Source organism: Nicotiana sylvestris, chromosome 4 (assembly GCF_000393655.2).
Source record: "Nicotiana sylvestris chromosome 4, ASM39365v2, whole genome shotgun sequence".
NCBI classification, from domain to species: domain Eukaryota; kingdom Viridiplantae; phylum Streptophyta; class Magnoliopsida; order Solanales; family Solanaceae; genus Nicotiana; species Nicotiana sylvestris.
Window position 1 is genome coordinate 117,402,233 of NC_091060.1, and position 27,890 is coordinate 117,430,122.

Consider the following 27,890-nt stretch of genomic DNA (forward strand, 5'->3'; position numbering starts at 1 on the left):
AGCTGCAATGCTTAGTTAATTGTTTCCCAACATTTTGTGTCTTTCAACTCCTAATTCAAATTACAATGTACAATGATTAGGGAAATAAGATTTTCCTTTTCTTAAAATAGAAAAGACCTATACACTGGGAGAGTGAAGGGGATTGGTAAGGAGAAAGGTGGCCTCTATATCCTAATTCCAAAAGGATCCAACAAAAACAGAATGACACAAAGGGTCAATAGTTGTCTGGCAGAGGAAATACAAGCAGACTTCACTGCTTGGCATAAAAGACTTGGTCATGTGCAAGTTAGAGTCATGAAGCAATTAGATTTCCTTAAGAATAAGAAGTTTTCTGATTGTGAACTCAATAATTGTACTATATGTCCTTTAGTTAGGTAAACAAGGAAGCCATTTCCCTTGAGTAGTAACAGAGTTGAAGACATTTTTCATTTGGTTCATGTGGATAATTGGGGTCCATATAAAGTGTCTACGTAAAATGGAAACATATATTTTCTGACTCTTGTTGATGATCATTCTAAAATGATTTGGATTTTTCTAATGAAGTTGAAAAGTGACACTGTTGTTGTGTTAAAATATTTCCTTAAAATGGTACATACACAGTTTGGCAAGACTGTGAAAGTGTTAAGAACTGATAATGGTGCAGAGTTTTTTAGTCATGAATGCAGGGATTATTTGACAGATAATGACATTATGTGTCAAAGCAGTTGTCCACATACTCCACAACAAAATGGAGTAGTGGAGAGAAAGCACAGACATGTCTTGGAAGTGGCAAGAGCCCTAAGATTTTAAGGCTCTATTCCTTTGCAGTTTTAGGGAGATTGTGTGTTAGCTGTAGTATATCTAATCAATCGATTGCCTTCTTCAATTCTTTCAAGGAAGTCTCCATATGAGATCCTTCACAAAAAACCACCCAACATGGCACACTTAAGGACTATTGGGTGTTTGTGTTTTGCCACAGTAATTAAGCGGGTGGATAAATTCTCTTCTAGAGCTATTACTGCAGTTCATATGGGATATTCAGTGTCTCAAAAGGGGTACAAGCTATATGACCTGAGGCACAGAAAGTTCTTTGTCAATAAAGATGTTACTTTTAAGGAGGACATCTTTCCTTTTCAACTGGGAAAGGATGATGCACAACAAGCCCCTATGTTCTTAGAGCTGAAGCAAAGAGAAGAAGGCCATTCCCTGCATCAACAACAAACTCGTATGCCAGAAGAGGAAAATGACACTATTAATCAGAACTTTGTGCATGACCATGAATTGATACAACAAGAAAGTGGTCAAGACCCTATTGGGCAGGCACCAGTTGCTGAAGCTGGTCATCATAAGTAGATGCCAACTGCAGAGGTCACTGAAAATGTTCAAGTTGCACAACTCAGAAGATCCAGTAGAGGTTCCAAACTACCTATTTGGATGAAAGATTATGTTTGCCCACTCAATAGAGCATCTTCATCCACCTGCATGTATCCAATATCCAACTATCTGAGCTATAGTACTTTATCAACCACTTATCAATCTTATTTGACAGCAACCTCATAGGAAATAGAACCTGCATCATACACAGAAGCCATGAAGGACCCAAGGTGGGTTGAAGCAATGAATGTAGAAGTGGATGCTTTGGTTATGAACAATACTTGGAAGATAGTAGATATTCCTAAAGGTAAAGTACCTATTGGATGCAGATGGGTATACAAGATCAAATACACATCTAATGCAGAAGTTGAGAGATTTAAAGCAAGGCTTGTTGCCAAGGGGTACAACCAACAAGAAGGGATAGACTATCAGGAAACTTTTTCTCCAGTAGTTAAGATGGTTACAGTGAGAACTGTTATTGCACTAGCTGCTATATATCAATGGCCGCTATTTCAAATGAATGTCTACAATGCTTTCCTTCAAAGTAACCTTGAAGAAGAAGTCTACATGCAGTTACCGCCTGGTGTTAGCAGCCAAGGGAGAATTCTAAGGATTGCAGATTGCTCAAATCCCTTTATGGCCTTAAGCAAGCTTCAAGACAATGGAACTTGAAGCTCACGGAATCTCTCTTACAAGCAAGTTTCACTCAGAGCAAACATGATCATTCTTTGTTCATCAAGGAAGAAAATAGATAGCAGGCTATCATACTAGTGTATGTTGATGACCTTCTTATCATTGGGAGTGACATCACATTAATTCAAGAAGTAAAGCATAAACTGCACAAAGCTTTCAGGATCAAGGACTTGGGAAATTTGAAGTATTTTCTAGGCATTGCAACATGCAGGTCTGGAAAGGGAATTCTTTTATGTCAAAGAAAATATGCTTTAGAACTTATAGCAGAACTGGGATTATCTGGTGCTAAAACTGCCATTACACCAATGGAGTTGAATAAAAGGCTCATAACTGTTGAGTATGATGAGTATTGCCATTTGGATGATGATCCAACACTGACAGATGTGAGGGGCTATCAGAGATTGATTGGGAAGCTCTTATATCTGACCTTAACAAGACCTGACATTGCTTATAGTGTGCAAACTCTGAGTCAATTCATGCAAACTCCCAAGCAATCTCACTTGGAAGCATCATACAGAGTAGTAAAGTATGTGAAGAACGAGCCTGGCCAGGGGATTCTTATGAATTCAGTTGGGAACATGGCTCTTAATGCGTATCGTGATACAGACTGGGCAAGCTGTCCCAACTCAAGAAAGTCTGCCACTGGATATCTTGTAATTTTGGTGGATCATTGATCTCTTGGAAATCTAAGAAGTAGACCACTGTGGCAATAAGTTCAGCAGAATTTGAGTATAGAAGCATGGCCTTGATTGTTTCTGAGCTGATTTGGCTGGTAGGAATGTTCAAAGAACTGGGAATAGATATTTTAACTCAAATTCAACTCCACACGGATAGTAAAGCAGCTATGCAAATAGCCAACAATCCAATCATATAGAGATAGGTTGCCATTTCGTAAGGAAAAAAGTGCTGCAAGGGCTGATATGTCCTACATATGTGCCAACAGAAGAACAAGAAGCCGATTTATTCACTAAGGGACTGGGGACTGCTCAACATTATCATTTGATGCCCAAGCTAGGAGTTTCAAACATTTTTACCACACCTAGCTTGAAGGGGGTGTAGAAATACACACGTGATTAATATTTTTGTACAGTTGTATTAGCTTTGTTAGAGGTGTTAGAAGTTAGTTGTAGAGATAGGAGCCTATATATATGTGTGTGTGGGTGGGTGGGTGGGTGGGTGCTTATGTATTTTTCCTAACCTTTTTCTGGAAAAAAACTGTTATAACCGACTTTCCCTCTATTGTGTCTTCTTCTTCGATTTCACACGTGAGCTTCTTCCACTCATTAATGGTGGAATTTAACAAAACTAATCTGCTTTTGAATTGTTACGCTTGAAATTTTTCTGGGTAAGAAATTTTTGGAGAAAAAAATGAATAGAATTTTTGAATTAAAATCTTTTTAAACTATCAATTCCCCATGAATCACAGTGAGAATCAATAACGATAATGTTCAATTGATCAAGTTTTAAGAAATGTGCTCACAAGAAGTGTTATAGGCTTTTGTGCTGAATTTTTAAATATCAAAAGGAAGTAAAGTGATGAAAATATTATAGGTAACTCTTCTGCATATATATTCAGTACGTGGAATGTAGATGTTGATATCCCGTTTGTTAGCTTAACTTTGTATATTCATGATATCATTTTTATTCAACAAATAAGTTGTCGAGGGAAGAAAAATTAATGGGCATTGAAATAATTATTCATGAGTTTAAGAGAGCAGGAGATGGTGTAGAAAGTTGAGACGAATGTTCTGGTTGTGACAGGTCATATGTAGCTCCCGAATAGTTCACAATCTCTCCAATGACCAAAGAATTTTTTTCACATATCTAATAAATAATTTTATTTATAGTGTTAAAGAAATCGTGAAAATACTAGAATAACGAAAAGATGTTTGGTAAGTAAAGATTATTCTTCTTTTATAAAAGCTATGAATTTATATTTAGTCTTATTTTAATTTGTTTTCATGATTGCGCGAAGCCCAAGCAACACACTAGTTTTTTAATAATTAAGTACTAAAGTTCTAAAGAGAGCGGTACTAGATACCGAATGGATAACAAAAAGGAAAAATTAACATCACCTTCTCAACAACAAACAAACACAGAGTAATTCCGTAAGTGAGATCCGGAAGAGTAGTGTATATGCAGACCTTACTTTTATCTGGTGAAGATAGAGAGGTTATTTTCAATAGATTATTGGGTCAAGAAAAGGAAGAAAAAAAAAGAAGTCGTAGCAACAAATTATTACAACAACAAAAAAGTACAATAACTAAAGCGATCGAAATAACATGTATGAATAGAGATATAAGAATAAAAAATATAAGAATAATACTAATACTACGGGTAAGGAAAGAAGTGACTCTCAACTACCTATTAACTGTTTACCCTAATTCTCAACTTTCACACCCTCCTATCAAGAGTCATGTGTTGAATAAGCTGAAGATACATCATGTCCTGTCTAATCACCATTATTCCGTTGCCTAGCATAAAGCAATAAATGCGATAAAACATTATGAAATAGAATGGATACCTTATGTCTCAGAAAAAAAATTTGTCCATATTAGGAGGATAAGCTTTTGGAACATATTTTTTCTTTCACAAGTAAGATTTAAAACTTACGAAAAGAAAATCCTTATATTCCTTAACTAAATAATATCATTATAAATAAATTAAAAATCATCCCAATGAAAAATCTACTACTATTTTTTTGAGGAAGTAGGGAAGGGGAAAGCATCAATTAAAATCTTAAGATTGTATTACTTATTAAAAATGTTGCAGATGATAGTACAAATAAGGTGAGGAATTGTGATGACCCCAGGTCATTACTTGTGTTGCAGGTAAATTCAGTGTCCCAAGGCCTTAAAATCTCTCTTTTTACCTCATCTCTACTTGCGTGCGTGGTCCGGACCTATATCCGGAAAGTCTTCTATGTGAAAATAGAAATTTCTAGAGTTAAAATTTGATTATGGTTAACTTTGGTCAATATTTTGAGCAAACGGATTCGGATCCGTATTTCGACGATCCCGAGAGGTCCGTAGTAAAATATGGGACTTGGGCGTATTCCCGGAAATGAATTCCGAGGTCCCAAGCCTTAGAAATCAATTTTTGAAAGAAATTGTTTTACTGAATTATCTAAGAAATGAAGAAAAGAATTAATGTCTGAAACCATTGGTATCGGGCCCGTATTTTGGTTCCGTAGCCCGGTACAAACTTGTCATAGTCTTTAAAAGATAACTGTGAAATTTGGTGAAAAACGGAGTTTATTTGGCGTGAGTTGGACTTCCGGTTGAAGAGTTATGAACTTTGAGTGTTCTTGATGAAAATGTTGAGTTTTGAGGTTTAACTCATGGTTTTACATGTTATTTTGATGATGTGATCACACGAGTAGGTCCATATGATGTTTTGAGTTAGTATACATGTTTGGTTTGAAGTCCCGAGGGCTCGGGTGAGTTTCGGGTAGGTTCCGGGATGTTTTATGCTTAAAATATAGCTGTTGCAGGTTCAGAGAAGTTGCAGATCTCTGAACCCGCCAGTGCAGCCGCAATGATTTTGTGCTACCGCGGAGGGGCCTTTTGCGGCCGCAAAGGATTTTTTGCGGTCCGCGGTGGAGGGACTTTACGGCCGCACTCGATTTTGTGCGATCCACGGTGAGGAAGAATCCGCAGGTGCACTGGTCTGATTTCGAGAGCCTATATCGTTTGATCTACAAGGCATTTTGAAATGATTCAAATCAAAAGTCGTAGACCTTCGTGTCTAGTTTCCAGAAAGGTAAAGAAATTACAATTTGGACATATGTAGAGAAAGTTATGCCCAAATTACTAAATTATGTCACAGCAGTCAACATTCTCTGCGGTGAGCTCCGCGGTCGCAATTCTTTTTGTGCGGTCCGCGAAGAGGGTTTGGGAGGGGTATATTTAAACGGGACTTTTAGTTATTTTCACTTTTCAAAACCCTAAAAACATAAGAGATGATTTTTCAAACAACCTTTCTTCTCCGAAACATTTGTAAGTGATTTCTAACTCATTTTCTTTACTCCTTAACTTCTTTTTACAAGATTTCATCCTAGAATCTAGGGTTTTCATGGTGGAATTGAGAATTTTGGGTAAAACCTAAGAATATTGAAATTTGGGAATTTAGACCTCAAATTGAGGTCGGATTCCAAAACTAATTATATATTCGGGCACGGGGGTGAATGGGTAATCGGGTTTTGGTCCGAATTTCAGTTTGGACCAAGCGGGCCCGGGGTCGATTTTTGACTTTTTGGGAAAAACTTCAAAAAACTTATTTCCATGGATTAAAATTGATTCATTTAGCATTTATTAATATAATTAAGTAACTTGTGGCTAGATACGAGCGAGTTGGCGGTGGAATCGAGAGGTAAAGCGATAGTTGAGGCTTGAGTTGTGTTCGTGGCATCGAGGTAAGTATTTGGTCTAACCTTAGATTGAGGGATTAGGAGTTGTGTCCTATTTTCTATGTGTTATTTGTTGACTACGACGTATAGGCATGGTGACGAGTATCTATACATTGGTGTCAAGCATGCCCGTGAGTCTTATGTTATGATAAATGTAACTCCGTTTGTATTGTTCATACCTAATGTGATGATTGCTATTGTTGAGTAAGCCTTGTGGAAAGAATATTGATATTTGAACATTGAAGAGCGTTGGTTCAAGTTGTAAAGTGATTTGTGGAAGTATAACTGGCAATTGAACTATATAGAGCATTGTGTCACGTCCTTAGTCTTAAACTAAGTACACGTGTGGCACTTGACAACTCGTTCACGATCTTGGACACCCTGCTCACATTTTTGCTATGCCAAGTCAGCCTTACTACACTCAAGATCGCTAAGAGAATGAAAGAAAGAACACAAGAGAATTGTTAAAGGAAGCTTTGTATTAGAGAGAACTTGAATTATTTGCTTGGTTGATGAATTACAAATGAATGCTCCCTATTTATACTAATCACCTAGGGGCTAGTATGTAAATAATAATTGTTCTACAAGTCTTTCCATTTTTACAACTAAGTCCCTTCTCTAGAATATTCTACACAGCTAGATTCTTCGAAGGATTTTCCTAACAATTCTATAGGGTTCTAAGGTCTTCCTAAGAAAACCTCTATATTTCTCTAGAACCTTCCTACAAAAGCATAAATATCTTGAACTTTTCTAAGGAAATTCTCCATGGTTCTAGAATATTCCACCAAGATCTTTTCCCTAACTTATATAGCCCTTCCATATGGCAAAAATATATGCTAAGTGGCACCTACGTGGCATGATGATGTGGCGGGTCATGACACTCTCCCCCACCCAATTTTGTGCCACCCTCGGCACAAAGCATCGACACATATGCGCGCACCTCGCCTTGGCATCGCCAAAGATCTTTGTCCATTAGCCATGATGCCCTATGAAGCAGTTCTCCTTCCCATTTCACAAGGTACTGGCTACCTTTCTTCTTACTCTGTTTGTACTTTGGACGGCTAGCAATGATGGCCTTCATCCTCTGCCCATCGGATTCCCCTCCTTGCTCTTGACCTGAATCTTCCCATGACTCAACCAAGTCTAGCAGTTTCTCAAGCATCGAGTCCATGCTTCCACTCCCTATTTAGCTGCCCTCCGTGGTCCAGCCTTAATGGCAAACTTGAACCCTCTGCTTGGTGCATCGTCTGAGTTCGATAGCATGTCATCACTTGATAACTCGCCATCCTCTTTAACTATGTTCGTCCAACTCTTCTTGCTGCCACCATGCTCCATTTGCATGGTGCCAAGATACGCTTTGGAATCCCCTATTTTCGGCTTAGATTCCAAGTGCATCCCTCCAATACAGGCGGTTCCCCTTGTGTCATCCTTATGTGCTTGATCAAAGTTCCTTATCATTGCTGCAAGCTTCCCCAGCTCTGAGCATTCACTTGCCTGATGTGATCCTTCACAGAAGTAGCACCCTCCTTTAGGCACATACTCCCTACCATTTTTCGGCCCCTTGCCATTGCTCTTAGACCCCTGTCCCTTATGAGATGGCCCCTTGCCGTTACCCTTGTATACCTCGGCTATGCATTTCCCATTGTCCTCATCATGATCTCCCTCATCCCTCTCGGTGTTGCCTTCTTTGGACTTGTAAGGCTCCATCTTGAAGTCAACAAGTGACTAGGCTACTCCGATGGCCCCGTTCACGTTGGCTACTTGATGTCTTCTTAACTTCCGGTTTGCCCAATTTCGCAACCCATCTATGAAGTAGAAGAGGAAACCTTCCCCAGACAACGACGAGATTTGCAGCATTAAGGTAGTGAACTCGCGCACATACTCCCGAATTGTAGCCTCTGTCGGAGCTCCCTTAGCTTCCGCCAATCTGCCACCTCGTGTGCGTCCCATGCACTACCATACTAGGTTCGCTTAGGGACCTTCGCGTTGATCCCTTCTGCAAGTACCAAGTCCTTGGTAATTCCGGCCATGCTTCCCTACAAAACTTCCTTCTAGCAATCTCTTGTATTCTTTCTAACATTCCTTAGTCATAACCTTTGCTCTGATACCACGTTGTCACGTCCTTAGTCTTAAACTAAGTACATGTGCAGCACTTGACAACTCGCTCACGATCTTGGACACCCTGCTCACGTTCTTGTTATGCCAAGTCAGCCTTACTACACTCAAGATCGCTAAGAGAATGAAAGAAAGAACACAAGAGAATTGTTAAAGGAAGCTTTTTATTAGAGAGAACTTGAATTATTTGCTTGGTTGATGAATTACAAATGAATGCTCCCTATTTATACTAATCACCTAGGGGCTAGTATGTAAATAATAATTGTTCTACAAGTCTTTCCATATTTACAACTAAGTCCCTTCTCTAGAATATTCTACACAGCTAGATTCTTCTAAGGATTTTCCTAACAATTCTATAGGGTTCTAGTGTCTTCCTAAGGAAACCTCTATATTACTCTAGAACCTTCCTACAAAAGCATAAATATCTAGAACTTTTCTAAGGAAATTATCCATAGTTCTAGAATATTCCACCAAGATCTTTTCCCTAACTTATATAGCCCTTCCATATGGCAAAAATATGTGCTAAGTGGCACCTACGTGGCATGATGATGTGGCGGGTCATGACAATTATCTCAAATTGTGAATCGAGTTGTGGAGTAAATATGAAAAAGAGAAGAGGAATATGGTATTATTCCCTTGCCAGGACGTTGTTGCTTTTAATATTGTTCCACTGCCCGATGTTGTTGCTTTGATATTGTTCCCTTGCCGGGATTTTATTATGATTCATTTATTTCCTTGCCCTTATTGGTTGTGTTTGTTGTTTGGGTGAGGAAGAGTGTAAAGCATGAAGGGTAATGTCGTGTATTGTTTTGTTGAGAGAGTGTTAAAGCATGAAGGGTGATCCCGTGTAATGTGAGGAAGAGTGTAAAGCATGAAGGGTGATGTTTTGCACGCACAATATACCATTCCGTGCTGATTATATTTATTTTATGGTGAGGATGAGAGTAAAAGCACGAAGGGTGATGCCGTGCAGTTTATGTTTATTTTATGGTGAGGATGAGAGTAAAAGTACGAAGGGTGATGCCATGCACTTTTTTGATTTCTGATTCTTGTTGATAATTGAGTTATGGTGTCCTTTATATTTACCTGTTGTCTTTTTGTTATCATTTGATGTCTCCACACGGCATGTTTCCCCCTCTCATCCTTAACTGTACATACATGCTACTATCTTTCCGTTGTATATGAAACAACTGCACAGGTTTATTTGGTAGTCTAGTCCTAGCTTCATCACTACTTCGCCAAGGTTAGGCTAGGTACTTAACAGCACATGGGGTCGGTTGTGCTGATACTACACTCAGCACTATGTGCAGATTCCGGAGCAGCAGCATTCGGACCTTAGCTTGGGTGGCTGCCTTCAGTCTAGTCAGAAATTCTGAGGTAGTTTTGCAGGCGTCCGCGGGCCTTGGCGTCTTCTCCTATCCTTTTAGTCTATTTCTTCTCATATTTTAGAGACAGTATTGTAATAAATCTTTCAGACTTTTATTTGTAGTATTCCTAGACAGTCTGTGAAATTGTGACACCAGTCTTGGGTAGTTCTTGTATGGATTAGTATTGGCATCTTTCTTAAATTGTTAAAACTTGAAATTTAGTCTTCCGTTTATTACATCATATTGTTTATTAATTTGGTTCTTAGTTGTTAACGTATTTAAAGTGGAAACAAGGTAAATAATTTAGTTGGTTGGCCTGCCTAGCTTTCACTAGTAGGCGTCATCACGACTCCCGAGGTTGGAAAAAACCGGGTCGTGACAAGTTGGTATCAGAGCTCTAGGTTACGTAGGTCTCACAATTCACAGAAAAGCTTAGTAGAGTCTAAGGAATCAGTGCGGAGACGTCTGTATTTATCCCCCAGAGGATACAGAGTTAGGAAAAAATTTCACATCTATTCCTTCCTATCATGCGGTTTGGTTTCTCAATGCTAATTAAATTTTTACTCTGTTCTTTCGCAGATGGTGAGAACACGCGCTTCCTCGTGCACTGATCAGCAGCCCGAGCCCCCAGCAGTAGCTCCTACGAGGGGCAGAGGTCGAGGCCATGCTAGAGGCCGAGGTAGGGGCAGAGCTCAGCCCAGTGAAGCAACACCAGCGGCGAAGCCTCAGGTTGAGTTTGATGACGAGGTTCTGGTCTAGGCAGTTCCGTTGGGCCCAGCTCAGGTCCTAGAGGGGCTCATTTCTACCCCAGTACTCCAGGATGCTCTGGTCCGTCTAGTGGGCCTTATGGAGAGTGTCTCCCAAGCAGGCTTGCTTCCTGTAGCACCAGCCGTCTCTCAAGCTAGAAGAGGAGCCCAGACTCCTGCTACTCGCACTCCGGAGTAGATGGCTCCCCAGTTTCAGACTCCAATAGCTCAGCTAGTTGGAGTAGTTCAGCTGGGTGTGGTAGCCCAGGCCGGTGATGGATTTGCCATGACTGCCGATGTCTTGTAGAGATTGGACAGGTTCACCAAGCTCTTCACTACCACTTTCAGCGGTGCATCTTCTAAGGATCCCTAGGATTATTTAGACAGCTGTCACGAGGTTCTCAAGAACATGGGGATAGTGGAGACCAATAGGGTCGACTTTGTTACTTTTAACTTATCTGGATCCGCCAAGACTTGGTGGAAGGATTATTGTTTGGCTAGACCAGTTGGGTCACCAGCTTTGACTTGGGAGCAGTTTTCCAAGCTATTTTTGGAGAAGTTTCTTCCCATCACTCAGAGAGAGATCTATCAGAGGCAGTTTAAGCATCTCCAGTAGGGTTTCATGACTGTTACACAGTACTAGACCAGATTTATTGATTTGGCTTTTCATGCTCTACTTATACTTCCCAGTGAGAGAGAGAGAGAGAGTGAGGAGGTTCATTGAGGGGCTTATTCAGCCTATTCGACTTTAGATGGCTAAGGATACGGGGAGTGAGATTTCCTTTAAGGAGACGTCCAATGTGGCCAAGAGAGTTGAGATGGTTTTATCGTGGGGAGTTGGTCAGGGGTCTGACAAGAGGCCTCGTCATTCAAGCAGATTTAGTGGCGCCGCGTCTGGAGGCAGGGATTCGTATGGTAGAGGCCATCCTCCTAGGCCTTTTCAGTTAGCACTTCAGGTTTCTCACAGTGCTTCAGGTGGTCGTGGTTCTCATATGCAGTATTCTAATCAGCAATCCTACAGTGCATCACCAACTCCTATCAGTGCACCGCTGCTTTAGAGTTTTCGGGGTGGTCATTCAGGTCGTCAAGGTTAGCAGTCTCAGTAGCTGAGGGCTTGTTATACTTGTGGAGAGATAGGGCATATTGCTAGATTTTTCCCTCAAGCATCGAGCAATTCTTAGCATTAGGGTTCTCGTGCCATGGTTCAGGCATCGAGTGTTCCATAGCCCGCTCAGCCAGCTAGAGGTGGAGGTGGAGGTGCTAGAGGTGGAGGTCAGGCCGCTAGAGGTGGAGGCCATCCAACAGTAGGCCATCCCAGAGATGTAGTCTAGGGTGGTAGGGCCCAGCCCTGATGTTATGCTCTTCCAGCCAGGCCTGAGGCTAAGGCTTCCGATGCAGTTATCACAGGTACTATTCTGGTATGTAGTATAGATGCTTCAGTTCTATTTGATCCAGGATCTACGTACTCCTATATGTCATCTTATTTTGCACCGTATTTGATCATGCCTAGTGATTCTTTGAGTGCTCATGTATATGTGTCTACACTGGTGGGTGATTCTATTATGGTAGACAATGTCCATCGTTCTTGTATAGTTGTGATTGGGGGTCTTGAGACTCGAGTAGACTTGTTACTTCTAGACATGGTTGATTTTGATGTCATATTAGGAATGGACTGGTTATCACCTTACCACGCTATCTTGGACTATCATGCCAAGACTGTGACCTTAGCCTTGTCGAGGTTGCCTCGTTTAGAATGGAGAGGAACTCCTGATCATTCTACCCATAGTGTTATCTTATATGTGAAGGCTCGGCGTATGGTCGAGAAGGGGTGTTTGGCCTATTTGGCATATGTTCGTGATTCTAGTGCCGAGGTTCCTTCTATTGATTCTGTGCCTATTGTTCGGGAGTTTCCTGAGGTATTTCCTTCAGACCTGCCGGGTATGTCATCCGACAGGGATATTGACTTCTGCATTGATTTGGCTTCGGACACCCAGCCCATTTCTATCCCGTCGTACCGTATGGTCCCACCTGAATTGAAAGAGTTGAAGGAGCAGTTGTAGGACTTGCTTAAAAAGGCGTCATTAGACCTAGTGTCTCGCCTTGGGATGCGCTGGTGCTGTTTGTTAAGAAGAAGGATGGATCAATGCGAATGTGTATAGATTACTGGCAGTTGAACAAGGTTACAATCAAGAATAAGTATCCATTGCCTAGGATTGATGATTTGTTTGACCAGCTTCAGGGTGCCAAAGTGTTTTCCAAGATTTACTTGAAATCTGGCTACTATTAGTTGAGGATTAGGGCATCCGATGTCCCTAAGACAGCTTTCCTCACTCAGTACGGGCATTATGAGTTCTTGGTGATGTTATTCGGGTTGACAAATGCCCCAGCAGCTTTCATAGATTTGATGAACCGAGTGTTCAGGCGTTACTTGGATTCATTCGTGATAGTCTTTATTGACGATATTTTGATCTATTCCTGCTGCCGAGAGGAGCACGAGCAGCATCTGAGAGTGGTTCTTCAGACTTTGAGAGATAGTCAGTTGTATGCTAAGTTTTCGAAGTGAGTTCTGGTTGAGTTCAGTTACTTTATTGGGTCATGTTGTTTCAGCAGAGGGTATTCAAGTAGATCCAAAGAAGATAGAGGCAGTCAAGGACTAGCCTAGACCCACATCAGCTACAGAGATCCGGAGTTTCTTGGGATTGGCAAGCTATTATCGTCGGTTTGTGGAGGGTTTTTCATATATTGCAGCCCCGATGACCAGGTTCCTAGAAGGGTGCCTAGTTTAGATGGTCGGACGAGTCTGAGGCGAGCTTTCAAAAGCTCAAGACAGCTTTGACTGCGGCGTCGGTGCTGGTTTTGCCCACATGTTCAAGGCCTTATCTAGTTTATTGTGATGTATCTCGTATTAGACTTGGTACGATGTTAATGCAGGATGGCAAGGTCATTGTCTATGCTTCGCGGCAGTTGAAAATTCATGAGAAGAACTATCTGGTTCATGATTTGGAGTTAGCAGCCATTGTTCACGCATTGAAGATTTGGAGGCATTATCTGTATGGCGTGGCATGTGAGGTGTTCACGGATCACAACAGTCTACAGTATTTGTTCAAGCAGAAGGAGCTAAATTTGAGGCAGAGAAGGTGGTTAGAGCTATTAAAGGACTATCATATCACCATCTTATATCACCCGGGAAAAACCAACATGGTGGCCAATACTTTGAGTAGGAAGTCAGCTAGTATGGGCAGTCTCGTGTATATTTCGGTCGGTGAGAGACCACTTGCTTTGGATGTTCAGGCTTTAGCCAATCAGTTCATGAGGTTGGATGTTTCTGAGCCCAGCCGTGTGTTAGATTGCACAGTCGTTCGTTCTTCATTATTGGAGCATATCCGATATCGGCTGTATGATGATCCTCATATGTGTGTCCTTAGGGACACGGTGCAGCACGGAGGTGCCAAGCAGGTTACCTTAGGAGATGATGGAGTTTTGAGGCTGCATTGTCGAGTTTGTGTGCCTAATGTGGATGGTCTATGGGAGTTAATTTTATAGGAGGCCCATAGTTCCCGATACTCTATTCATCCGGGCGCCGCGAAGATGTGTTAGGATTTTCGACAGCATTATTGGTGGAGGAGGATGAAGAAGGATATTGTTGCATTTGTGGCTCGGTGTTTGAATTGTCAGCAGGTTAAGTACGAGCATCAGAGACCTGGTGGTCTATTCCAGAAGATTGAGATTCCTGAGTGGAAGTGGGAGAGTATCACTATGGACTTCATTGTTGGACTCCCAAGGACTCAGAGGAAGTTCGATGCGGTGTGGGTTATTGTTGATAGGCTGACCAAGTCAGCACACTTCATTCATGTGGCAGTCTCTTATTCTTCTGAGAGGCTAGCTGAGATCTATGTCCGGGAGATTGTTCGTCTTCATGGTGTGCCCGTGTCTATTATATCTTATCGAGGTACGTAGTTTAACTCGCAGTTCTGGAGAGTAGTTCAGCGTGAGTTGGGCATGCGGGTTGTGTTGAGCACAACATTTCATACTCAGACGGACAGGCAGTCTGAATGCACTATTCAGATTTTGGAGGATATGCTCTGAACTTGTGTCATTGACTTTGGAGGCTCGTGGGATCAGTTTTTTCCTTTAGCGGAGTTTGCTTATAACAACAGCTACCAGTCGAGTATCCAGATGACTCCTTATGAGGCATTGTATGGTAGGCGGTGTCGATCACCGGTTGGATGGTTTGAGCCGGGAGAGGCTCGATTATTGGGTACGGATCTGGTGTGGGATGCCTTGGACAAGGTCAGGATTATTCAGAATAGGCTTCGTATAGCTCAGTCCAGGCAAAAGAGTTATGCCGACCGTAAGGTTTGTGATTCGGCATTCATGGTCGGTGAACGAGTATTACATTAGGTGTCGCCTATGAAGGGCGTGATGAGATTTGGAAAGAAGGGCAAGCTTAGTCCTAGGTTCATTAGCCCATTTGAGATTCTTGATCGAGTAGGAGAGGTGGTTTACAGACTTGCGTTGCCACCGCGTTTATCAGTCGTGCATCCAGTGTTTCACGTGTCCATGCTTCGGAAGTATCACGGCGATCCATCCCACGTGTTGGACTTCAGCACTATCTAGTTGGACTAGGACTTGTCATATGAGGAGGTGCCGGTAGCAATTCTAGACCGGTAAGTTCGTCAATTGAGATCGAAGAGTTTCCCTTCTGTTCGTATTTAGTGGAGAGGTCAGCCTGCTGAGGCATCGACCTGGGAGTCTGAGTCCGATATGCGAAGCCGTTATCCCCATCTTTTTTCCGAATCAGGTACTTCCTTCTTATGTCCGTTCAAGGACGAACGGTTGTTTTAGAGGTGGAGAATGTGATGTCAGTAAATTCATTGTCCCGAGGCCTTAAAACCTATCTTTTTACCTGTGAAAGATAATTGTGAAATTTGGTGAAAATGGTGTTTATTTGACTTGAGTCTAACTTATTTTCTTTACTCCTTAACTTCTTTTTACAAGATTTCATCCTAGAATCTAGGGTTTTCATGGTGGAATTGGGAAATTTGGGTAAAACCTAAGAATATTGAAATTTGAGGATTTAGACCTCAAATTGAGGTCGGATTCCAAAATCAATTATATATCCTGGCTCGGAGGTGAATGGGTAATCAGGTTTTTGTCCGAATTTTGTGTTTGGACCAAGCGGGTCCGGGGTTAATTTTTGAATTTTTAGGAAAAACTTTAGAAAACTTATTTTGATGCATTAGAATTGATTCATTTAGTATTTATTAATATAATTAAGTACTTGTGGCTAGATACGAGCGAGTTGGTGGTAATCAAGAGGTAAAGCAATAGTTGAGGCTTGAGTTGTGTTCGTGGCATCGAGGTAAGTGTTTGGTCTAACCTTAGCTTGAGGGATTAGGATTTGTGTCCTATTTGCTATGTGTTATTTGTTGAGTACGACGTATAGGCATGGTGACGAGTATCTATACGTTGGTGTCAAGCATGCCCGTAAGTCTTATGTTATGATTAATGTGACTCCGTTTGTATTGTTCATGCCTAATGTGATGATTGCTATTGTTAAGTAAGGTTTGTGGAAAGAATATTGATATTTGAACATTGAAGAGCGTTGGTTCAAGTTGTAAAGTGATTTGTGGAAGTATAACTGGCAATTAAACCTTATAAAGCATTGGCTAAAATTGTGAATCGAGTTGTAGAGTAAATGTGAAAAAGAGAAGAAGATTATGGTGTTGTTCCCTTGCCGGGACATTGTTGCTTTTAATATTGTTCCCTTGCCGGGATGTTGTTGCTTTGATATTGTTCACTTGCCGGGATTTTATTATGATTCATTTATTTCCTTGCCTTATTGGTTGTATTTGTTGTTTGGGTGAGGAAGTGTGTAAAGCACGAAGGATAATGTCGTGTATTGTTTTGGTGAGAGAGCGTTAAAGTACGAAGTGTGATGCCATGTAATGTGAGGAAGAGTGTAAAGCACGAAGGGTGATGTCGTGCCGCACGATGTACCATTCCGTGCCGATTATATTTATTTTATGGTGAGGATGAGAGTAAAAGCACGAAGGGTGATGTCGTGCAGTTTATGTTTATTTTATGGTGAGGATGAGAGTAAAAACACGAAGGGTGATGTCGTGCAGTTTATATTTATTTTATGGTGAGGATAAGTGTAAAAGAACGAAGGGTGATGTCGTGCACTTGTTTGATTTCTGATCTTCGTGATGGCGTGCACTTGTTTGATTTCTGATTCTTGTTGATAATTGAGTTAGGGTGTACCTTATATTTACCCGCTATCTTTCTGTTATCATTTGATGTTTCCCCATAGCATGTTTCCCCCTCCCATCCTTAATTGTACATACCTGCTACTATCTTTCCATTGTATATGAAACAACTGCACAGGTTTATTTGGTAGTCTGGTCCTAGCCTCGCCACTACTTCCCCGAGGTTAGGCTAGGCACTTACCAGCACATAGGGTTGGTTGTGCTTATACTACACTTAGCACTGTGTGCAGAACCCGGAGCAGCAGCATTCAGACCTTAGCTTGGGTGATTGCCTTCAGTCCAGTTGGAGATTCCGAGGTAGTTCTGCAGGCGTCCGCAAGCCTTGGCGTCTTCTCCTATCCTTTTAATCTATTTCTTCTCATATTTCAGAGACAGTATTGTAATAAATCTTTCAGACTTTTATTTGTAGTATTCCTAGACAGTCTGTGAAATTATAACACCAGTCTTGGGTAGTTCTTATATGGATTGGTATTGGCATCTTTCTTAAATTATTAAAACTTGAAATTTAGTCTTCCGCTTATTAAATTATGTTGTTTATTAATTGTTTGTTCTTAGTTGTTAACGGATTTAAAGTGAAAATAAGGTAAATAATTTAGTTGGTTGGCTTGCCTAGCTTTCACTAGTAGGCGCCATCACAACTCCCGAGGGTGGGAAAAACCGGATCGTGACAGGAATAATTTTTTCTTAAAAATTATAATTTCACAATGAAAAAGTATATATGTATCTTGATTATGTGAATTGTGCAATTAAGTTTCAATACAAATTACATGCTATATTTAGTGATTAATTATATGTTAAAATCGTATTGTTTCCTATATCATAGTTCTCACCACTACAAATAACTCATCGAATATATATGATGTATAATGATGCTGGAAATAGTCTGATTTTACATCACTTTTCAATTTGAAATGGGTGAAAATCATTTACATTCCCCAAATTTACTTTAAAAATCAAACTCACCATCCAACTTTGAATAATTATCATTCTACTCCTCATATCAAAGGTGACTTCTAAAATGCCAATTTTACCCTCTACAATTTTTTCTCTTATTTTTATTCTGATGATATTTTTTAATTTTTCATTTATGGTATCGACTTACCTATAGATATATTAAAAAAGCTTTTATCGAAACCAAAAAAAGTGAGAAGTTCTAGTCAAACATATAAGTCAATGATGTTCAATAGTGAAATAAATGAGAAAATAAAAATTATAATTAATAATTTACTCGTCTTAGTAATATTATTAATAGCAATCAAAACTCAATTTATTTACAAAATTGAGAATAAAAGAGAGTGAAAATTTTATAAATTATACAATGCAGGTAATAAAAAAATAATGGGTGTAAAATAGAGGTAAATTTTATAATAAATTTGCAAAGATTATCTACTTACACTTAACATGAACTTAAATTATAATTTAGAAAAAAATCTAGTAATAACAATGAAAACTCAAAAATTTATATACACATAGAGTATAATAAAAATAGTGGAACTTAAATCTCTCTCTCACACACACACTGACATACATTATATGCATTTTAATATACATAATATTAAAATAATAATAATAATAATAATAATAATAATAATAAAGTAGCAATATATTTTGTAACAAATTCATAATATAATTATTTTATTTATAATGTTACTGAACATAGATTAAATTATATAATATTATAATATATTTAACTTATGAATAAATACCTGCATTAAAAAATATCGAAATAATATAAAAAAAAAGTATTGAATACATGGAGAGTTGAAAATGTCAAGGGCAAAGTAGATATTGCGTAGGATGAAAGGATGAAAATGATAATTTTCAACGTTGGAGGATGAGTGTGATTCTTAGAGTAAACTTGGGGAATGTAAATAATTTTCACCTATTTGAAATAGGAAAAACAATAATTCCTTCCATAATAGTAATTCCATTATGAGATTGTAAATTTTAATTTTAAAGACATACTCTAAATGTATGTACTCAAATTTGATCAGAACACTTACAAAGGTAAATCAAAGTGGGCGGCGCGCGTCTTACATGTAATAATCATGTTTGAAGTCTAATGTAATTCTAAATCTCGCATGACTTGTCCTTTTTAATTTGTTTAGAATTCTAATTTCCTTTTAAAAATATACTTTCTTTATACGTTAAATATCCATAACATAACATAACACGGATATTATTTCAAAATCTACCACATTACATAGGACATGAAAAGGAAGACATAATCCTACTAAATTTAGAAGTGTATAAGCGGGGTAAAGTAATGCAGTGCTACAAAAGAAGAATAAAAGGTTATAAACCTATTCGATCTCGGTTTTTGACTTCTAGCTATATATACCCCTCTCTTTCCACGCCTAAGGACACCATCTTAATAATCTTCCTTTCTTTAATTAATAGTAATCTATATCTTCATGGCTGGTGGAAACTTTATAAGTGCCGCCGGCGGTGGCGGAGACAATCCAGATGAGTACCCAGGGAAGCTAACAGTGTACGTAGCCATGACTTGTATCATGGCAGCCATGGGAGGCTTGATCTTTGGCTACGACATTGGAATTTCAGGTGGAGTTACTTCCATGGATCCTTTTCTCAAACGCTTCTTCATGTCTGTTTACCAAAAAGAGGCTTTGAACACCTCGACCAACCAGTACTGTAAGTTCGACAGCCAGTTGTTGACCCTTTTCACGTCTTCTCTTTACGTGGCTGCCCTGTTTGCGTCCATTGTTGCTTCTCATGTTAGTAAAAAACGTGGCAGAAAGGTTACTATGGCCCTTGGAGGTCTCTTTTTCTTGATAGGCGCCATCCTCAACGCTGCTGCTATCCATATTAGCATGCTCATCTTAGGTCGTATTCTTTTGGGGATTGGTGTCGGATTTGCTAATCAATCTGTCCCTATTTATTTGTCAGAAGTTGCTCCCTACAAATACAGAGGGACTTTCAACGTGTTATTCCAAATGGCCATCACCATTGGGATTCTGATAGCGAATTTGGTCAACTTTGGAACTAGCAAAATCTCTGGCGGTTGGGGTTGGAGGGTTAGCTTAGGAGGTGCAGCCGTGCCAGCACTAGTCATCCTGGTTTCCTCGATGTTTCTCTCTGATAGTCCGAGTTCGTTGATAGACAGAGGAAAGAAAGAGGAGGCAGAACAATTGTTGAAAAAGATCAGAGGAGTTGATAACGTAAATGCTGAATTTAATGACCTTGTTATGGCGAGTGAAGCATCCAAGAAAGTAGAAAGGCCATGGAATAATCTTTTATTCGTCCGAAAGTATAGACCGCAGTTGGTTTTGTCACTTCTGATTCCATCGTTACAGCAGCTTACGGGAATTAACGTGGTCATGTTCTATGCTCCAGTACTTTTCCAAACATTAGGATTTAAGAGTAACGCTTCGCTTATGTCAGCTGCTATTACTGGCGGTGTCAACGTGGGTGCAACTTTTATTTCAGTATTTTGTACGGATAAGTTTGGGAGGAGAATACTCTTCTTCTGGGGTGGCATCTTCATGTGTATATTCCAAACAGCAGTGGCAGCTCTTATTGGGGCAAAATTCGGAACAACAGGGAATGCAACAGATTTGCCACTTTGGTTTGCAGCTTTAGTGGTTGTCTGCATCTGTGTATTCGTGGCTAACTTTGCGTATTCATGGGGTCCTTTAGGATGGTTGGTTCCGAGTGAGATTTCTCCATTGGAAGTTCGATCTGCAGCACAATGTGTTACGGTCTCCATGAACATGTTTTTCACATTCGGAGTAGCACAAATATTCTTGAAGATGCTATGTGGGATGAAGTTTGGTCTATTTATCTTCTTTGCGGCGTTTGTGTTAATAATGACTGTGTTTGTCTACTTGTACGTGCCGGAAACAAAGAATATACCAATTGAAGAGATGTCTCAAGTTTGGAGAGAGCATTGGTACTGGAAGAAGTTCGTGGCCGATGATGATGCAGAACCAAAGCCGCTAGGGAATGGCTTTAAGCCTGCAAAGGAGATAGTCTAAAGTTTCTTTTTCTAATGTTTTGGAGTTTTTTGGTTGTTCTTAGACATTGTTATTTTTCCATAGGACTATTGTTTTTTTTTTCTCAATTCAATATATTCTTGTTTTCAGTATCTTATCATTCTTTTTCATCTTTTTCTTATGATATGCAAGAGTATTAGAAGAAGATTCAAAAGTGCACCTTAGGATAAAAGAAAACGAATTGCGATGTTACATTTAACAAACTTCTTTTGTTAAAAGGCAGAGATGGGGGGATTCTATGCATCATATTTGTCATCTAAAACAACCAATAAAGTAACCATGATTTAAGGAAAGGCACATCAATCTCCAAATCAAGGTTGATCAAAAGTTACCTACAAAGGTAAATCAAATTTGTCTTGCACATAATCATGTTTTTCAAGTATAATGTAATTCTAAATCTCGCATAATCCTATTATATATTTTGGAAGTGATCAACCAATTGAAATTTGGTCTTCTTAGATATCTATATGTACCCTTCTCTACACCTCCCACGCCTAAGTTTGGAAGTTATTTTCTCTTCAGTCCTCTTCTTTGTTTCTTGTTATGGATATTTCCTTTTGATGGTAAAATGTCTTTGTGTTATAATGACTTTGTTTGCACATCGCGAACATACCAATTGAAGAGATGCTCAAGTTTGGAGAGAGCATTGGTACTGGAAGATGTTCATGGATGATGATGGAGAACCAAAGCATCGTTGTTTTCTTTTTCTTTCTTTAGTGTTTCGAAAATTTTGGTCTGGTGTGCTCTATTTTTTTCTTCTCTTTGGCTTTGTTATTCTTTTGCAATATCATATCTGTCTTTATCATTTTTTAAATTATGAGTAGAGTGGTAGAAAAGACTTGAAGATCAAAGATAACCACTAACAAAGTATATCCCTGATTTCCATTGAGGAATGCTGGCAATAGATTGACAAAGATTCTTAGTAACAAATCAGTCAGAATACTCATAAATGGTAACAAGAGTTACATTAGATTCGAGTGAGAACATTCGACTCCTAGATTTACTTTGGGTATAGTTTGAGAGAGAACTTTGTCCTCCAGCATTCTTACTAGCAATAAAGATCTACAGTAGTTCCGGTAGTAAAAAAAATATAATGCATTAAAGCGATGGTTACTGGTAATGTACTTGGTACATAATTCGTTTTGCTACAGTATGGGAGGTCTCTAATGCTCAATGCTGAGTTCAACAGAGATCTGACAAACCAAAGAGGCATTGGTATTTTATAGGATTCTCATGTACTCCCAAACAATAAGTTGTATCTGGCTAGAAAATACAATCCAGATACATATGGACATCAACTAAGTTCACATTCAATCCACACTACTTTCAATGAAACATCCTGGTTCACCGAATTGCCTGAATGTTTAGCCAAGTAATTTCACGAAGACCATAAACTGTTGCAGCAAAATCAAATGATTTTAGCTATGACAATGAGCAGAAGATCAATAAGGCCATCACAAAAGCGGCGAAATTGAAATATTTGATACAATCATGCATCTTAGTTCTCTTTCATTGAAATTAAGTATAGAGTGCACAAAACAACTGACCAAGATCAGTTGCAAATAAAAGCTAAATTCTTGGTCAGACCTCTTATTAATCAGAAGCAGCCTCTTGGATGTCTGGTACAACTACACGTTTAGGGATAAGAAAATTTATGTTCAAGGGTAACAGGAGATCAACAAGGTGCAAAAGGAAAATAAGTCTTGAAGAAATTTCATTTTTAAATGAAGTTTCTGATGTCCAGAGACTTCACGCTGGGCATCTCCTCATCCTTGAACTCCTCCCTGCAAGTACAAAGGATTCAAATTCAAAATCCGGAGAAGAAACAAACCCAACATTCATGTGGTCCAAGAGAATGAGCAATCAAAGCCTTATATTACCTCTTCTTCTGAGTTTCCATTGCTTCAAGAGCATCCTTTTTCAGTTCTTCTAATTGTGCCTTTGCAATCTTCAGCTCTAACTGTTCTTCATATTTTGGCAGATCTTCCTTGCGAATGCCAAGCCTAAATAACGAGAAATTCAAAAAAGACAATAGTGAGGATCAAATACCTATGTAAACTCCGAATCATATATCATCTGGATCACAATGACTCGTGCTACAATATGGAAGTTGGCCACAGCTTTTGGTCAGAGCAAAGGAAAATACCCCCCAATAAGTCAAGTCAACAAATGGCTGAGCAAAATTATTAGGAAGCTGGTTTCAGTCATTTCATAACGAGTGACCAACTGCTCTTCAAGGTAGATAATCAAAAATTAAAGCACTTGCAAGTAGAATCAATTAAGGTCTGCATGAGGAAGCTTACTTCTGGTTGATCTTATCAAACTCAGCTGTAAGAAGAGCTATTCCCTTTTTGTCATTCCTCATTAGTGGTTTTTTGATTTCTTTCTCAACTTTATCCAGTGCTGCCATCTGCAGATCCTCTATACCTTGCTCATCGATAAGGCCCCTCCTGCCCAAATAATACACGAAAAAGAAAGGGGAGTGAAGAAGTGCTGATACACCTGCCTAGAGGAAAAATCAAACACCTCGGTCACTTAGGAATGCTGATTTCGACATTAGGAATCAAGTTCACATTTCAGAATTAATTGCGGGATACAAAAGAATCAGAGAAAATCAATCATTTGTATGAAAGCTAACTGAAAGCAAACCTATTTTACATTTATCTATTAATGATAAGGAAGCATGCTACCTTTTTTTAAAAATACCAAAAGCATGGCAACATGATAACTTGCATAACTCATTAAATATTCTAACTAGAAGGTAAAACATAAGCATGAAAATGCATACTTGACACGCATCTCCTTCAGTTTCAATAAATAGGTTCGAGCATCTGGAATTTCATGAGTTTCTACTTCAATGTTGAACTTAATTATTTGAGACTCTGATAAGAGATTAGCCCTGCAAACATGGGAAAACATAAAATTAATAATAGATCATAAGAATTTATGGAAATTAATCAAATAATACAGCATGCAAGTCGATAAATAAAACTATGTACTATTTGTCCATGCAAATAAAACTAGAGGTTTTGTACCACCAGGTGTGAACTTGTGATTCTTAATGAACTAAAGGTATAATTGGTTCAATCCAAAAACAATTTTTGGGATGCCAAACAATATAAATAAGGACGGACCTATTTTGGTAGTAATAATAGATAGTTAAATTGTACAGATTATATTTATATATGGTCTTTCTCCAGAAAGCATCTTGATTAATGGCAAAGCACATGCATGGTGACCTGAACTAAATTTAGGATAAGCAGGACTTTCAAATGCATAGCCCAGTAGTATGTTCAATATGATTGCAGGAGAGGCAGAATCTAGTCGGGGGTGGAGGAGGAAGGGAGATATATAGAGGGAACAAAAGTACTAGTACCTTTACGGTTTCTGAATTCTGAATCACATGCTATCATAATTAAGTCGGTCACCAAGTGTTGAACTGCTGCTCTATTTACAAAATGAAAAAAAAAATACTTCATAAGGAGAAGTTAGATATCTTACTTTTGTCTTACAGAGTTCATGACTTTGGCATACTCAGATACAGCAGCAGGATCTTCTGGATCTATGGTGATCTTCTCCTTTCGTAGGACACCAATTGCTGTCTCAAGCTTGTTCTTAACCTCGTAAAAGATGTCCTTCAACACCTCTTCATATCCACACAAAAAGTCAGGGTCACCGCAATGCAACAGTACCCAGATTCAAACCACATTATGATAGTAGAAGTCAATTTGAAGGCCAGAATAAATCCAACATACCATTTCCAAGACAGACAAAACTATTAGGTTAGTGACAAGACTCTAACAGGACACTTATGATCAAGGCCTAACAAGAAAAACATTATAGCACTTCTTAGACACTAATATTTTCTGGCACAAGATTGCCCTAGTTAGTCGAAATAAAGAAGTCACTATGAAATAGTTGTAAGTCACTCTCTAGAACATCAGCATAAATACAGATCAAGATAAGTTATCTGAAAGCATACACCCTATCATTTTAGAGACAAGTGAATTAGGCACCAGGAGCAAACTCAAACTCTATATTTGTCTTGAAAACACCAGTATCAAAGTTTCTTATGAGTATATTATCTCCAAATTGGTTCATCCTAAAATAAATGTTAAGATCTTGTGCCTTCCTGTGAAGACATTAAACAGCAATGTTGCCAACTAATGTCTATGCCAACTGGGATCCATCACCTATCTAGAGCATAAGTAAAACTATTTTTTTGAAATACAAAGCATTGAACTCTCTTAAAGCTAAATGCTTACTTCATCTTTTCAGTTGGACCAAGTTGTCCCCAGTAATTAGCACTGGACAGTTTTTGGATTTTGTTAGTACTCGTCTTAGATTGACTTTTTGTATAGGAGCTACCTACACTCTTTTATCTTTTGTCTCTTGTAATTATGCTCCTAATAACTTTGCATCTTCTTGATGCCTTATTAATGAACACAGTTACTTCATCAAAAAGGAAAAGAAAGGCTCGCATACATTTAATAAAAAGGAAAAGCCAGAGGCTTATTACAAAAGTAAAGGAACTTTTATGCATAAAAATGATGGTGTTGCCTGCAGTACTTACTCAGAAAGAAAAAATAAGAGTAGAAACATCCATATATAGCCTGTCAGCCATAATTCCGTCCTTATTTTAGTCTTGTTTATGCTATTAAATGTAGGTTAAAACAATGAAGTTACACAAAACAAAATAACATAATCACTGCATAAGGAGAAGGCTGCGAATAATTTTTTGATTATTTCTTCAAAGTTAATTGAACAGATCTTCTGATACACAGACAAAGATAAATGAAAAGCAAAAAGTGGGATGCATAGAAGGAAAAAAAAGGCTTTAAAGTGTTTCAACACATTTGTAGTATAAAAAACTGAAAAGGAAATTAAGTCCGCAAACAGAAACAGAGTCATCAAGTTTCAATAAAGCATATCCTGAAATACTTACGATCTCCCTTCAGTGCAGTGGGAGCAGCAGCTCCTTTGGCAAAGGAACGAACTGGAATTGCATGCTCGGGGCGAAGGACAACCTGACCAGCACATAACTGCAAAACCAGAATTATCAATAAGAGTAGACATTTCAACCAAGTACAAACTGCACCAGCATATTCAATCACATACACATCCCACAATACCACAAATTCTGCTTTAGACCTATATGGAACCTAACAGCTCAAAGACACGAGCAAAGGCCATGTAGCCTAAATTACTCAACAGTTAAATGACGATATTCAGTACCAGCCACTTCCTAAGTGGCATGCTATTCAATAAAACAAATACATTGGCAACGGCAGGAAAACCAAAGTCAACTCCCAAGTGATAATTGACTCAAAGAATCTCCCCCCACAAGAAAAAATACAAGGTCAGCCCAATGCACAAAGCATCTGGCGTTCACGCACGGTCCATGGAAGAGCCGCACCCCAAGGAGTTGTAATGTAAGCAGCCTACCCTGATGCAAGCATGACTCCACGGCTCGAAACCGCGAACTACATGGAGATAACTTTATTGTTGCTCCAAGGCTCGGAAAAGACACAAGAGGAAAAACAAAACAAAAATAGATAATCTCAGGCCAAAGTAATTTCCCAAAAAGCAAAAAAGGGCAGCTATTATCAACCAAGCAAGGACATTTCTATCAAACCAAATCATTCAATCAATCAAATGTCTATCTTAAGCAGGCAAATACAATCCCTATGGAGCCTAAAAATGTACCTAATCCTAAACTCTAAAGAATACATAATTTCTCTCGGTCTTTTTCAGACACCGATAAAAGAAACCCTAGCTCAATCACTTTCACAAGTTTTAAGTCAATTGCATTTCATGTGCAAAATGCACATCTCACTAAAACAAAACTAAATTCAGTTCAATTAGCATTCAAATCAACTATGATGCAGTCTTCTAAGCACATCAAGAAAGAGAAAATAAATTTTAAGCCGCAATCAGATCAAAGAAATGATGAAACTCAAACATTTTGTTACAATTCAGGCTTTTTCAAGTTGTACTAAGAATTCATGTAATGATTTCACTGGTGGAATTGCTAATCCAACGGATAGGGGATGGAGTTATTTCGGTTCACCCGCAAGTGCTTACCCTAACCAGGTTCCATGTGCTTATCAGATTGACAATAACAATCCGGGTTTCTGTTTCGTTCAATTCTATGATTTTCGGTGGTATCAATGACTGCTGCTAGGTTAGATACCTTGCTGAACTCTGCTGCTAAGTATGTGGAGACTAATTGCTCACAGACGGATTTTCAATCACTTAAAACACCTCTAGACTCAATGGGTGGAATCGAAATGGGTTATGATCAATTGGAGACTGGTTACCTTGCAATGGAAGATAAAGATTCAGAAATGGAACGTACAGAAAATAATGAAGATAAGGTGTTTGACAAATTGCCACAACCGCTGGCACTGTCGAACGCCACCACTGATTTTCTGGAAGTTAACGGTGAAGATGTGGAGGAGAAAAAATCAGAGGAAGACCAGATATTTGATGAAAGTTCTCACACAAATAGAACTCTGGAAATTAGCCCCGATGAGATCACAATTCCATTTTCCACCAACTACGTGCTTGCCTTTACCATTGAAGACCAAAATTCTTTGAAAGTAGATGAGGAAGGTGAGAAAAAGCCTGAATCGTAACACATTTTCCGCATAAAAAATTTAGAGATTAGATTAGATCGATTTTACCTGGCGAGTGGATCTGGAAAGCAAGCGAGAAGCGAGAGCCATTTGATGAGATTAGGGCTTTTGTCTCTATCTGAGTGTTGAAAAGCTCTGGGTTGGGTTGGGGAGCCTTTTGATCTTGACCTAGTACTGCTGCTTCATTTCAGGTTTCGAGGACGAGGCTAGGGCTTTTATTACGACGACGTTTTCGAACTCCGTCTTTTATGGGAATATTGTTTTTCCTCCTCGATACTTTTTGTCTTT

The 27,890-nt window shown here is 39.0% G+C and overlaps 3 protein-coding genes across 4 annotated transcripts; 2 read left to right on the top strand and 1 right to left on the bottom strand.

The window, feature by feature from the left end:
- The first annotated feature begins 2,351 nt into the window (after positions 1-2,351).
- LOC138890054 (uncharacterized mitochondrial protein AtMg00240-like) lies at positions 2,352-2,720 on the top strand. The gene has a single exon (XM_070173404.1). It carries the CDS (start codon positions 2,352-2,354, stop codon positions 2,718-2,720), a length of 369 nt encoding a protein of 122 aa, XP_070029505.1.
- Positions 2,721-19,356: 16,636 nt separating this feature from the next.
- Positions 19,357-20,974, top strand: LOC104234861 (sugar transport protein 12-like). Its single transcript, XM_009788499.2, has one exon. It carries the CDS (start codon positions 19,366-19,368, stop codon positions 20,944-20,946), a length of 1,581 nt encoding a protein of 526 aa, XP_009786801.2. The 5' UTR covers positions 19,357-19,365; the 3' UTR covers positions 20,947-20,974.
- Positions 20,975-22,443: 1,469 nt separating this feature from the next.
- LOC104234860 (probable ATP synthase 24 kDa subunit, mitochondrial) lies at positions 22,444-27,819 on the bottom strand. Of its 2 annotated transcripts, XM_009788498.2 has the most exons (7): positions 27,651-27,819; positions 25,910-26,006; positions 24,466-24,610; positions 23,753-23,863; positions 23,268-23,414; positions 22,845-22,967; positions 22,444-22,748 (listed from the first exon to the last, which is right to left on the bottom strand). In XM_009788498.2, the coding sequence occupies exons 1-7, from the start codon at positions 27,690-27,692 to the stop codon at positions 22,685-22,687; spliced, it is 729 nt and encodes a 242-aa protein (XP_009786800.1). In that variant the 5' UTR covers positions 27,693-27,819; the 3' UTR covers positions 22,444-22,684. The 2 variants fall into 2 exon arrangements, with proteins under 2 accessions (XP_009786800.1, XP_070028294.1); XM_070172193.1 differs by lacking the exon at positions 22,444-22,748 and having other exon boundaries at positions 22,841-22,967.
- Positions 27,820-27,890: the final 71 nt, after the last annotated feature.